At 32.3% G+C, this 14668-nt stretch overlaps 3 protein-coding genes across 3 annotated transcripts in view; 1 reads left to right on the top strand and 2 right to left on the bottom strand.

The window, feature by feature from the left end:
• The window catches only part of LOC105624483 (cadherin-87A), an 11037-nt gene extending 6815 nt beyond the window's left edge, over nucleotides 1-4222 (top strand). Inside the window, exons 10-13 of the mRNA XM_012205842.1 lie at nucleotides 330-638; nucleotides 953-1247; nucleotides 1867-3511; nucleotides 3761-4222. Coding sequence (XP_012061232.1) covers nucleotides 330-638; nucleotides 953-1247; nucleotides 1867-3511; nucleotides 3761-3971 — 2460 coding nt within the window. The 3' untranslated portion in view covers nucleotides 3972-4222. The remainder of the gene's footprint in view (nucleotides 1-329; nucleotides 639-952; nucleotides 1248-1866; nucleotides 3512-3760) is intronic.
• A 1852-nt stretch (nucleotides 4223-6074) lies between these two features.
• Nucleotides 6075-11961, bottom strand: LOC105624495. Its single transcript, XM_012205854.1, has 5 exons — nucleotides 11815-11961; nucleotides 9634-10058; nucleotides 8234-8653; nucleotides 7211-7636; nucleotides 6075-6555 (listed from the first exon to the last, which is right to left on the bottom strand). Exons 1-5 carry the CDS (start codon nucleotides 11959-11961, stop codon nucleotides 6075-6077), a joined length of 1899 nt encoding a protein of 632 aa, XP_012061244.1.
• Nucleotides 11962-13110: 1149 nt separating this feature from the next.
• Nucleotides 13111-14668, bottom strand: part of LOC105624494 (extensin-like) — a 3162-nt gene continuing 1604 nt past the window's right edge. Inside the window, exon 4 of the mRNA XM_012205853.1 lies at nucleotides 13111-14655. Coding sequence (XP_012061243.1) covers nucleotides 13689-14655 — 967 coding nt within the window. The 3' untranslated portion in view covers nucleotides 13111-13688. The remainder of the gene's footprint in view (nucleotides 14656-14668) is intronic.

The raw sequence follows: 14668 nt of genomic DNA, 5'->3' as shown, positions 1-14668 counted from the left end.
GTAGTAGTAAGTAGTAGTAGTAGTAGTAGTAGTAGTAGTAAGTAAGTAAGTAAGTAGTACGTTACTTACGTTACGTAGTAGTATATATATATATATATATAGTAGTAGAGAGAGAGAGAGAGAGAGAGAGAGAGAGAGAGTGATTTTGTAATAAAAAAAAATTGAATAATGAGAATAATAAAATTTTATCAAGATTATGGTAATGTTATGATAATGAATTATTTCTGATCTAAAGATGCTTGATTATTTATCTTAATAATATTAACAAATTTTAAATTTATATTCTTTTTTTTTATGTATAAGATGTAAAATTTTAAACATCATTTCAGTTTATTCGCTTTAAAGTACGAGCGCTTGCCAGAGATTATGATATAACGCGAAAGATGTCGGAGGCCAATGTAATCATCGAAATTCACGATATCAACGACAATATTCCTACTTTTGGGCAGAAGGATTATAAAATCTCTGTCTTAGAATCAGCTAAACCCTCGAAAATTGTGTTGAATGTACAGGCATTGGATATGGACAGCTCTAAAACTGAACAGGAAGTCCAAAGAGGATATGGCGAAGTGAGATACTCCTTGACAGGAGAAAACGCTAATCTCTTTGAAGTGGATCCCATAATGGGCAACATCCAAGTAAAACTCTCCTAATAATTTTTAATAATATATGTCTTAATTTATATTCTAATATATAAAGAGATTATATTCTAATACATCAAAATATTAGCTTAAACAATATCTGAAAAATTCAATTCTTTAAAAATTAACGTAAATTTTAAACGTTAAATCTAAAAGATATTACAAAATTTTTTTTTTAGATATCTTTTAGGTTTACAATTAGGTTTAATATTTAAAATTTAATGTTCAAAATTCAATGATCGAAATAATTTGTGAAAATTATGTAGTTTTTATAGTTTATCAGAATAAATAATGAAAGAAATAACTTTTAGATCACCGCAAACACGACTCTCGACAGAGAAAAACAATCGGTGTTGCGTTTTTATGTCGTGGCATCAGACATGCCCCAAGGTGGTGCTGAGCAACGGAGTAGTCGAGTCTTAGTGACAATCGACGTTCTCGATGTTAACGATAACGCTCCTAGCTTCGAACAGGAATCTTACACTGCAGTGATTCCGGAGAATGCACCTGTGGGAATCAGTGTAGTGAACATCACGGCTACCGACCCGGACGAAGACGAAGGCGGGGCGATCAACTTTGAGATTATCGACGAAGGTGAAGCTAATGGTAAGATCAAAGTGTTATTATAATATTAACTACAATATTAGTTTTCCGAGGTATAAACAGTGTCGTGTAATTTAAAATTAGTGTTATTTTAGAAGTTATTTTAAATAATCGTGAAGAAGAATGAATAATTGTGCATTGAATGTTTGATATTTGTGTGACTACAGTTGCATAGTAAAATAATTATAGTTATTAGTTAAAATTATAGGAATTTCGTTTTTATAATTATCATTGTTATATTATTAATGTTATATTATTAATAATAATTATTATATTTATAGCGCTATTAAAAAAATATATAGTTAACACCAAAAATTATATTATAAATTGCATTATAAATTGTAATTAAATATATATTATATATATATATTATATTATATATTATTAATATATATATTATTAATATATTATTAATTATAATTATTAATTATAATATTAATATATTATTAATATATATAATATATATTATATTATATATTATTATATATTATATAATAATATATACAATTGCAACATTATTTTCTCTTAGTAAAATAAAATCTAATTTCTTTTTTATAACAAAATAAATTGATAATATTGTATATGTATAAAGCAAAATTAATTGTGCGATTGATATTTTTAGGATTGTTTAAAATAAATCATACGACTGGCGAGATATATTCGGCGCGAGCATTGACTGGCAAAGGCAGGACCGAACCGTACAACATGCGAGTGCGAGCGCAGGACAATGGCGAGCCAGCTTTGTATTCCGATGTGAATCTTATCTTGTACATTGGTGACGTAGTAAGCAATGACGGCGTGCCACTGTTCATTAGGCCGACGTTGGAGGAAGTAGCTTACATCGCGGAGAACTCCACTGTTGGCAGTCCGGTGTTCCAAGTGGTAGCATCCGATCCAGACGACCCGAATTTGCCAAATGGCAGAATCACTTTCCGTTTTCTGGAGGACGGTAATTTCGGTAAAGATGCGAGTGCCTTCAGGATTAACAGCGATACCGGATTGATCAGCACACGCAAGTTACTTGATAGGGAGACTAAAGACAGCTACACGCTGATCTTGGTAGCACAGGACCTCGGCGAGCCGCCACAGCAGGCAACCAGAGTGCTCCAAGTGATCGTGAATGATATCGATGATCACAAACCGCACTTCAAACGCAGTCTAGATAGTCCACCGATCGAGTTGAATGTCCTAGAAGAAATGCCGGTAGGTTCCAAAGTTGGGGTGATCGAAGCGGTCGATGAAGATATTAATGAAAATGGGATGATCGGTTACGAGATCGTATATGGGAACGAGGCGGGGCTCTTTGTTGTGCAGCGTCTAGAAAATAATTCCGCGATCATCAAATCGAACGGTCGTCTCGATCGGGAAACTGCCGAGTTTCATTTACTGACCGTGAAGTGTTTCAAATATTCTTTTAAAAAATCGGACATAGTGCCGAAACCATACAACAAGCAGGATCCTTCGGAAAGACAGGTACTTGTCAAGGTCCTGGACATCGATGACAATAAACCGCACTTCAAGAAGGATAATATAACCTTGGGGGTTCGTTTGAACGTGCCAATTGACACCAGTTTGATCACGTTGGAGGCTTACGACGCTGATTCTAGCGCGTTACCTATCAACTACAACATGAGTAGAGTATCTTTTACGTCTCTAGTTGATTCTTCCATGTCACAGAAGGAGATACCGTCGCAACTGTCTTTGAATTCACGCACCGGCGAGCTCAGGACGACAGGCTCCATGGCGGGATACGCGGACGGTTTCATGGAGATGATCATGTCGGCGAATAACTCATTGACGCCAGGAGGCGAGACTAACATCACTGTGAGGATTTTCCTGTTGCGCGATCGCGACATGCTGAAGTTCGTATTCTCGAAGCCGCCAGTTGAAGTCAGGAAGACGTTAGAAGATTTCGAGAAGGCGGTTCAACAGGCTCTTTCACTGCCAATCAGTGTCAACGTCTACGATACGCAGTTTTATTCGAAAGAAGACAACTCTCTGGACTTTTCGTCGACCAGTTCGTGCTTTCAAATGGTCGGCAAGGAGTCTTACGATTTGGACGAGATGCGATCATTGTTGACTGATCCGAGGAATAAAGAGCTGAAGAAAGTATATAGAACATATCATGTGGAGAAGGTACAGCATTGTGCCGCCGTGGTAGCCCGCGCTGATGCCTCCATGACGCAGATTTGGGTCCTAGCTATTGCAGTCCTCGTCGGAATTGCTACAATCATTTCCAGTTGTGCATTATGTTGCATGCATGCCAAGTAAGACAATCTGTTAGTTACATTGCTAACAGTTAGTAGTTCATATATATAATCGTACAGAATATGATTTATCTAACTTCGCGACTTTAAAAAATTAAAAAAAATTTTTTTAAATCCAAATATTATCATTTCATCATTATAAACAACAATTATTTACTATTATAAGTAATAATTAATTTTTATTGTATTTTCTTATTTCACTGACAAATAAAACGTTGGATAAAAAAAATTGAATTATTTCTTTTTCAGATATAAACGGCAAGTAAAACACGCGCGTTTGCGCGATCAACCGCGACCACCTCTCAGTTATGTCTCTTCCGGACCAGCTATGGTCAGTTCTGGATCGCATACAACTTTGGGACCTGGCACGATGATCACATTGGGTCCACATGAAGGCCCATACGAATGGGGAGCCGATACGACGCTTTATCATCCAAGTACGCTGGGTTCGAGAACGTAAAAGTTCAGAGCAATATTAGAGAATTGTCTCTATGAATTATATAAATTTTTTCTTAGACGAAATATATTTAGAAGTAAATTGTAAACAAAAACTCAATTATTAAACAAAAGCCAGTTTTGTAACAGAAACGTTTCTAAAATTAATTAAAATTTTATTTTAATGAAATCATGTTAATATTTAAAAAATAATATATCTAAAAAATAATGTAAAATTGCTGAGAAAAAATTAATTAAAAATGTTTTCTGATAAAATTTTTTTAAATCCAACTTTTTTTAACGTAATCTCAGCAGATTTTATAGATATAATAATAATAAAATGAAATAATATGGTGAAAAAGATGCATCGTAAGTTACAAAATTATTAGACAATATGTAATTTATGAACTTGCAGAGAAAGAAGAGTTCGCTGGTACTATTCATAATGTAAAAAGTATTGATTTAAGACGCGTCCATATAAAGAAGTATATGGCTTGTAAAATTTGACAATATGTTATCTTTACGTAATTTTAAGATTAGATAATAGCATAGAATTACAAGTCTAATATATAAGTAAAATATATAACTATAAACTCTCGACAAAGAAGAGGAAAAGAGAAAGAATTTAGAATTGTATATTTTATTTATACTGTACTTGTGATATTGTTAAGAAGTTAAAATGCGTTTTTCTGTGTGTTGTAATATAATGTAACATTATATATATATATATTCGTATTTAAGATAAAATGAAATTGTACATTTTACAGTCGACAATATATACATTTTCAAGTTTGTATAAATTAGTTTTGTTCATTATTTATTTAAATGTTAATATGATAACTATCTATTTATATTTGTGACAAATAATTTATAAACATGTTATAAATTTTTTCAAATTACATATAATACATACAATAGAATCAATTTTTATATATTAAAAGTTGCTTATCTATTAAAGAATTGTCTGAAATAATAAAAATTTATACTATCAAAAAATCTTTCTGCAAAATTTTAGCAAAGGAAAAATCATCTTAGAATTAAATCAGGAATATTTTAAAGACAAACAAAACAAATTTTATCCTAAATCACTCTGTATATACAATGTAATTTCTTGATTAATAACTTTCTTCAATTGTTTTGCTATTCTCATCTTCTAAATGTACATCCAACGTCACAATGGCCTATGAAGCAATTCTCTATTAAGACTATCTCTAAGAATATCTCCCTAAAGATCACGAAAAATTTCCGAATGTCTTTGATGAAAATGTCAAGGCAAGGAAGCTTGCTTGGCTAAATTTAAACAGATCATAAACATGATATTTAAATGCTTGTCTGATTATATGAAAAGCATATTGATTCTTTTTATCAAAAATGCTTAGTATATAATAGAAACGATCAGCATCGGTGATTAATGAATGTTTGTTGCTCGATTATTAAACCTAGTTGAAATCTCCATATTACCTTATCGAGATACATGCTTCATTACGAGTTAGCGACTTTTTATTATATTCTTTTTTAATAATTAATATATATAAAAATTAGCATTTAAATGTTGAGAAATAAAATTTTTGTAAGTCAATATTATTTATTTTATATAAAATAAGTAAAATTCTAAATTCAAATTCTTAAAATTGTCAAAAATTAAAACTCAAAAACGAGATTCAATAAGAATTAAAACATTAATTTGTGTTAAAACGTTTATTCAAATTACTTAGTTAAACTTTTCAACTGCAATAAATTAAAAGATTTTATTTAATATAATAAAAATAGGACTACGAGCCAAGCAAGATCTTAATAAATTATCAAAAAATGCTAAATTATCAAAAAATTTATTTTAACAAACGTTTCGATCCTAATTGGGTCATTTTCATTGATTGTTACGATTAAAAAAAGCACAATAGAAGAACTACAAAAATATATTTCAAAACGAAGTACAATAACAATTACATTAGACATACGGTCTGTGATTCAAGTGAGATAGCGACATGTAAAATTTTTCGTTTATATGACATTAAAATGTCTAGCATATTGAATTATCAAGAGATATTTGATAATCTTTTCTCACGAATCACGTCTTTAGTAACTATATTTTTAATTTCAGCGTAAGAGACTAAAACCTTAAACGATATCAATATCCTTCAATATCCTTCAAAAGATCAATACTTTTATTTGTGTTGGCTTTCGATCTATCAATCATCGTTGCGTTGTCGCAATTCGCACGATCTTTCTCTGTAGTCTCGATCAATTTTTGCGCATTAATTTCATAATTCTCTGTGCTGACATAATCTTCGTCGATGCTTAGTTTATGATTGAGAGGTACGATAGAATCTCCTACGATACCATCGCTGTTAACCAAATCTGAATAAATTTCTGAATCATTATACGATACAAGATCCCCATTTCTCTCGTTCTTTTCGTCCAAACTCATCTCGTGATATCGCGATATTGGAAGACTGGCTATATCTGAATTCTTTATGAACTTCGACTCCTCAACCGTGGAATGATCAGTTAAATGTTTGGTGATCAATTCTAAGGGAGACATTATTTTCTTCGCAAATTCTTGCCGCTCCTCAGGTTCCATCGATTTTGATTTGTGTATGATATCATTCCTAGAAATCAAATTAAAAATATTAAATACATTAAAAATATTAAATGCATTTTTTTACAAAGACATCAAGTATTTTCAATTTTTCTGCGATAAATATGAGATTGAAGCAATTATTTTAAGTTACAATTTACAAGACAAATTTTAAGTTTATTCTATAAGTAAAGATTTTTTTCAGAGATTTTTAAATATAATTTTAATTTTTTAATTTTTCAGAATTTTTATATCAATTTTTTTATATTTAAATAATTTTATAACTTTTTAGAAAATTCTTACATTTTTTAATACAAATTGATACTCGTTTTTTATAAGTTCCAACAAAATCTAAATTTTTGCTAGAATTTTTTATATATGTGAATTCTGAAATATTTTATAAGATTCTTTATTCTAATTTCTAATAAAATTTTATTAAATTTGAAAAAAATTATAAAACAGAAAAGAAATTTATAAAATAAAAAATCATAGAAATTTTAGAATATTTCATAATTTATATACATGAAAAATTCTAAGAAAAAAATATAAGGATTTCTCAGTATTTCTAAAAAGATCAATTTGTATAAAAATTCTAAGCAACATTTTCACTTTCAGTTTTTTTAAGTAGCTTTAATCGACAAAATGATAAGAACTAAAGATGATCAGCAATAAGTTCAGAACCGCACCTGTCAATTTTATTCTTTCTTCGAGGATATAAGTTTAAATGAAATATCATTTGTTTTCTTTCTTCTTCTTCTGATACAGGTGTAGGACTAGGTCCACCTAGGAGAGGTATAGGTTGCGGGGATGACGCATAAAATTTTGGCCCACGATATTGAACGGGTCTTCTGAAATCGTAATCATCTATAGACGATTGCGGTCTGGTCCAACTTGTCTTCTTATTTTGCTCCACGAGATCGGTAATAGGATAGATGTCAAGCATCACGCTGAACGGTTTTGGTTTTCGATTCTTTGTTAAAGTGTTTGTCGAGTAAGAGCCGGTGGTTTCATACTGTGATTCCGTTATGATAGGTTTGTTGTAAGTGATTAAAGGTCGAGAATATACAGGATCATAATAAGGGCTGTATCGATGTACTCCAGTCGGAGAGAACCTAAAAAAAATTAATTTGATTAGTATTTTAAATAAATATTAGGATAAAATTGGGTAATATTTGACAGCTGGTATGATAACATAATTACTTAAAATGTTAGTATGTGTAGTATCTTAAACAATTCTTATGTCCAATACTATTATTCAATATCATTCGATCTTCTCATAAATGTATTAATTAACTTTTGTGTAATATAATAACACAATGCAATAAAGATTAATTGTATGAAAAATCAGGTAGAACAAGTTTTCACTTATAATGTAAAAAGTGCTTTGAGAGCACAAGTTTTACACTTTCAATGTGTACTGTAATTAAAAAATTGTACTGAGTCTTGTATTTATGACAGCTTTATTCATCACATTGTAAACTACATTATATGTGAAAACTAACTCATTTACCCGATTCAATTTTTTTGTTTCTCAACAAGATATATAATTATTTTTATGGTCTAACATTATTTTCAAATCTTATAAATTTGTTTAAATTTTAGATATTATAATTTTAAGATAATTTTAACAAAATCGTTTTTTCCACATTAATATCTAATATTCTCACTATCTTAGATTCACAAATTATAATAATTTCCATTTTACAAACCTCACATTAGATGTAGCTAAAAGATTAACATCAGCTGGATGTTTCGGTTTATATTGGTAAAAAGGATCGTTATTATACACCGCCGATTTGATCGGATATGATGGAGGTGTCTCGATTTCCTCCGATTTATCGCTGTTGGACATCATCTCCTCCATATCGGGGATCAAATCATACTTCTTCGGATTCATGTAGACACCGGTAAATTTGATGCCGTGATTCGGCATCTCGGCATTGTTTGTCAGATACTTGATGATGTCCTGGATGCTTCTGGATGCGTACGGGTATCGGTATTGCGTCAACTGTGGATATCTTGGCCGTTTGAACGACGTCGGATGCGGCGTCTTGAATTCCCAGTGAAACGGCGTGGGTCGCGCCAGCTCCTCCGTGCTCACATTCTCGTCCATATCCGGATGTTTGTATCTGCCAAATTGATGAAGAACTACCCATGTCAGTCTGACCAGTGCGTAAAAATTACCTGACGCGTTATATAAATTTTTGCGATATCATTATGATCGGCTCTCTCTTTCTTTACACGTCACGATGAAATGTAAGTAAGTGGTGAATGATGCTGTCGGTGAGAGAGTCTGTGCAATGTGCAATTTATATGTAGAATCAACTTGGCGCGCAATGACACAATGTTACCTAACGTAGAAAGTATTCCCTGTATTATCATAAAAATGATGTCAATGATATTCATATTTTCGGGTTTATTGATGGGAGAATCGAGTCATCAATATAACATCCATTTGCGCGATATGCTAATTCTTCCGCGTTGCATTGTGCGAAGGTCGTAATATTTTGCCAAATGGACACTTACAAATCGTTATCTGTTGTTAAATAAAAAAAAATTTTCGGTTCTTAATAATTGATTTTGATGAATGACGAGTCAAAGAAATTAGCTATGCCATTAAGGTAATCGTTGAGATTAATCATACTGAGAGACAAGTTTTTGATATTTATGACTATAATTATGTGGTAAAATAGTTATAACTAGAAGCACTATTTTTTTATATTTTTGTTGTTATAATGTTAGTAATCCCTTTTTAGAGAAATTTAATACTGTAAGTTGATTAGTAATTAATTACTTATTTAAAATATTAAAATCACTAATAATATTAAAAATAAATTTACCATCCGATTTAATATATTTATAGTATTAAATTTTTCTTAGAGATAACATTTACATTTATAATTCTCTGTACAGTACAGATCATTTCAGCAATATTACAGCAACAATTTTAACATTCCAGCAATACGCAGTAACATTTCAAATGTTGCTGCAAACTTCTGTGCTATATAGATTTATATACTAAAAAAAATAGATGACTGTCCCCGAAAAATGACTAAATTATTACATCCACAAATACTTTTCTTTTAATGCACGATGATATGTAGTTCACCTCTGTCTCACACGATAAACAATCGCATGATTATCGAACAATTGCTTGGACTCGGGTTCTTCATTTTCATTGGCATCTTCTATGGATTTCAGCACTCTCTTCCGTTGCTTGAAATTTTGCAGATTCTGCGTTCTCATCTCGGGCCCATTCGCTGTCACGATGCGTGTCTCGGCTGGTATTATATCGCCTGTTGTATTCCGTTGAATGAGACTTTCATAGTTCTCATCGTCCGAGCGATCTTCCATTAAAAGATCGCTCGTACGATTAACCATGACTTCGTACAAATTCGTGGAGTTAATAGGCTTTTTCGAGAGATTTGGTGATTTTTTGAGAGCATTCTGTAGTATGTATATATGTTTTGTTTCCTGATTGATTTTACTGTTCCCCGTCGTGGCGGACGTAAAATCGTACATAAATATCGCCACCTACGATGATATTAAACTAAATGATTTATTCAAATTGTGTTAATTCAACTTAAGATAAATATGTTAGGAAATAACACATATATGTAAAAATTAAAACAAAAAATATGAAAATGTTAAATATTAATTTAACATAAAAATCATTCAAATGTCATGATAAATTAATACTCGAGTATTAAAAATTTAATACAAACATTTTAATAATAATCGGTTTTAACACAAACATAAATATACTATTTTTTTTTATAATATCAAGCTATTTTTTAATAAAATTATTGTTTTTAATATCTACTAAATAAGATAAAATTTAATTCATTTTGTAAAATTTTAGTTAACTAAATGTTAACATTACGCTACTTTTGAGAGCAGCATTGTTAGTTCTTAATTGACATTAAAAAATTCAATGTCCAGTTTCACCATAGAAAGAAAATGAGTGATTGCAAAATTGAGTGAAGGCGAAATTGTACAATTGTACAATTAACAATTTATAAATCAGCGAATGATATTTATATATACAGCTTTTAAAACAACAAAGGTGCAATTAACCCATGTTCCCAACTGGCAGACGATGGTTAATCTATACCGAAACACAGTTAACGCCCTATATGTGAAGCGTATAGAAATCTTCGCTCGCTTGACTCCCCATGCATGGAAGGGATACCCAAAGATTCACGGTGAAATTACAATTCCACACACGTCTTCAACATTAATCACCGGAGAAAACGTGCAAACTATAATTATGCTTATTGTTCTTCGCGCGTGGAAGAAACTCACGAAAAATTCCGTACTCTTTGATTATCGTCATCTCAGAGGCACGTGTAATAAAATCGTGCGAAACAGGATGCTTCGCGAATCAACAGATTTTTCGATGTGCAAGGTCATCGTCCGACACAAATTGTACGATAAAACATAGCGAAATCATCGATTGTAAGATATGAACGGAGATGAATAATATAATTTAATGAAATAATATATGTACACATCCCTTCATTTATTCAATTGTAATTCATTATTTCATATTCCTAATCCTGAAGATTTAACTTTACTTTAATACTTAGATTGAACTAATTTTGGCATTAAACTGAATAAATCTAGTGTATTATTTTAAAATTTCATTGTTAATGTTTTCATTGTTAATGTTTAATATAATTTATATTGTTTATTCAATGTTTTAAATATTTAATAAAATCATCTTTAATTGGATAGAAACTGTCTCTCATTCACAAATCAGTGACGAGGCCATCAATTTTACGTGTCACTCAAATATGGTTGCGTGCGTCCCATTTTGGGCTCGCAACGCTCGCCAGCATTACTTGTTTTTGTTTGACATTTGAAAAACAACAGAAATGGAATGATTTCAAGATTGTTGCGAGCGCCAAGTAGCCAAATGTTAACAAGGTATTTGTAATATGACATTAATGCTTTCTTGTCAATCAGAATTATTATTATGTCACGACAGATGTAATCAAAGAATATCTCCATATTTATATAACGAAAAAAGATATATTGATTATGAAAATATGTAAAAAAAAAAACATAAATATATTCAATAAATACAGTAATTAAAATTATTTGTCATGTAATTATGGCAATACCGATTATGTTCTTTTTTAATTTTTCTACTTTAATTTTTCCGCTTTAATTATGAGCTCCGGTTATAAATTCAGTTATAAGCTTCAGTTGTCTCCTAAAATATTTTCTAACACTTGACAAATGTAACAAATAATTAATTAATAATTCTGCACACTCGATTACTCACCAGTATTACCGTTACCACCATCATAACTCCGATCGCAAGTTTTCTCACAATTAAACCGTAACGACTCCTGTTATATCGATCACCGCGATCAGAATAAAGTCCTAGCTCAGATGTACTTATGGCGGATCTCCTGCCAGTTTCAATCATCGCCTTCTGAGAAGTCTGGTGACTGATATCCTTTACGATTACACATTAGGATGATACTGAGCTTAATTAATCAGCTTACCGTTGACATGCCTCGAATTTGTCGATTCGTTTCACTTTGCCATTGCGGTCAGTTGTAAACGCGAACGACAGGTGTTCGTCGGCAATGATTATTTTGACAAACGAAGAAGAAGACTGTTTTAGCCCAATGGTACTATTTTAGGACCGACTTAGACTTTTTTAATCCAATAATTTGCTATTTCAAACTATACAAACAACTATATAGAGCACACGACGTTACTCTTTCGATGCTCCCTACGCAACTAATGATCAAGCATTTCTCGGCACGCAGTTTTCACTTAGTGATTCTATCAGTGCCGTGGAGATTTCCTTTGTTTGTGGGGGAGGCTCGTTATGGTAAGTAGAAGGCAGGTGGTTATGGGCTACTTATTTCGATGCCAGGACTCGAGTGCCACCGGAGCATACATGCAAGGAAAATCTCTCACCGTTCCGGTGCTTGACCTGCTAAATACGCTACTAACGTTCCATTTTCGTCCACTCATTCGTCAAAGCGACACCGTAATTTCTTACCCTAGTGATATGCACTGTCACAAGTGTCTATACACAAGTATCAGGAATAATAGAAAGCAATCGGACTTGCAGTGAGGATTTTAATACGTTTATTATATAGAATAGGTACTTATGTGTATAAATCTATAGAAATTTATTGTGATCTATAGAAATCGCTGCGAGTTATAAATAAAAATTTTTCTTTGAAAAAACTGACTCAATATATTCTTTAAAAAAAAAATATTTGTAATTATTATGAAAAAATCTATAATTAAATATCGACTGTGATACTAATAATTTTACACTCCGAACTAAAAGTTTGGAAACACTTTTTAATTGATTTATTTAACAATAAAATAATTCTTTATATTCAATGTTACTAAAGGATTATTCTTAAAAACATATTTTTATGAATATATTTAAGAAAGTAATCCTATAAATGTCAATTTTTTAATTTATAGTGTTTCCAAATTGTAGTGTACATCAAACATCCATATATGTCAAATAAAACATTTTTATGATTTAACATATTTTAATGCGTACGTGATGTATGTTTGTTTAAGAAACGAAATAAAACTATGCAATTATAATTTTTTATACGTATATATATTATAATTACGCTTCCAAATGTACAAATGTATGCTTCTCACTGATTGTATATACATATACAATCTTGTGAGTGCGTACGTGCGCGCGCGCGCGCGCGTGTGTGTGTGTGTGTGTGTGTATGTGTATTTTTATATACCTTATTTTCACGTTAAATGCATCGCTGAATTTTATAAAATACGCAACATTTGGAAATTATTTCATTTGGGAATAATTTCGATGTTTTTTGTATCAAATTAAAAACACATTTTACGTTAAAGTGGAAAAGTAATGTAAGTATATTCTTCTAAAAGTTTTTATTCCTTTTCTATACTTATTACATATGTAAAAAGACATTCGTACGTTGGCCGAGTAAATTTTTATTTAGAAAAAATAGTATGGCGAAAATGATATAAAAAAGATGATACTCTAAGTATCTGGCGGAGGATTCAGCGTTACCTACATCAACCATTAAATAATCTTGCTAATATTAATATTATACATACTAATATTTAAGATTTTATTAATCGGTAACGTGACGCGTTGCAAGCTGCTCATGTCAGCCCATGTTATTTTCATCGTTTGCGAGTTTCAAACGGAATATCGGGAATCGGATAATTATATCCTAAAGTTGGCCTGGGTGTTGTAGGCGGCAGTGTTGGAGGTGGTGCAGGCCTTCCGGTTGGTGGCGGCAAAGTTGGCGTGCTGGGTGTAATGCTGAAAATAGGATCAGGTGGCGGTGGTGGCGTCACAGTTGGATATACTGGTCTTGGGGTTGACGGCGGAAGATACGGTGGTGGTCGAGGTGGAGTAAAAGTTGACGGAATGGTCGATGAATAGACAGGCGTAGTCGGACTATACGTCGAAAATGTCGTTCTTATAGATGGAGTATATCTTGTAGTGATAGGAGTGGTAGTATATCTGGTTGTAATTGTCGGGGTGTAGGTGTTTCTAGTCGTCGGTGGAGTATATCTGGTCGTCGGTGAAGTGTATTTGGTCGTTGTATATATAGTTGGGGTATATCTGGTGGATGGCTCAGAATAAGGCGGAAGGTAAGTAGATGGCTGAGCAGTGACTCGCGTACTTATTTGAGGAATAGGTCGCGTAGTATATTGTGTAGTAATTCTTGGCGTAGGTCTTGTAGTTAAACGAGTAGATGTTTTCGTAGTATACCTTCCAAATTCAGTATCGATTGGTTTAATTTCATATTCTATAGGTCCTTGTGTTGTTGTCCTTGATACATAAGGAGGTCTTGTTGGAAGTGGAGGCAAATAAGAAGGTGCAGTTTTAGGTGGAGGTGGAGGAGGTGGTGGTGTTCTTGGGGGTGGTGTTCTTGGTGGAGGAGTTCGAGGAGGCGGAATATACGGTGGCGGTGTTTTTGGTGGTGGAGTCTTCACAGGTGGTAAATACGGAGGTTGTGTTCTCGGTGGAGGAGTTTGTGGAGGTGGTGTGTATGGAGGCCTTGTGTATGGTGGCGGTGTTCTCGGTGGAGGAGTTTGTGGAGGTGGTGTGTATGGAGGTCTTGTGTATGGTGGCGGCGTTCTCGGTGGAGGAG

Source organism: Atta cephalotes (genome assembly GCF_000143395.1).
Source record: "Atta cephalotes unplaced genomic scaffold scaffold00080, whole genome shotgun sequence".
Classification (NCBI taxonomy): Eukaryota; Metazoa; Arthropoda; class Insecta; order Hymenoptera; family Formicidae; genus Atta; species Atta cephalotes.
This window is presented reverse-complemented; position numbering and strand designations above follow the sequence as displayed.

Bases quoted from the DNA above. Each gene is read 5' to 3' on its own strand.
- LOC105624495 (XM_012205854.1), bottom strand. From the start codon at position 11,961: ATGATTGAAACTGGCAGGAGATCCGCCATAAGTACATCTGAGCTAGGA. The intron at 10,059-11,814 runs GTGAGTAATCGA...ATATCATCGTAG, and splicing joins TGGTGGTAACGGTAATACTG to GTGGCGATATTTATGTACGA. The intron at 7,637-8,233 runs GTTTGTAAAATG...AATTTTTTTTAG, and splicing joins TTAGCTACATCTAATGTGAG to GTTCTCTCCGACTGGAGTAC.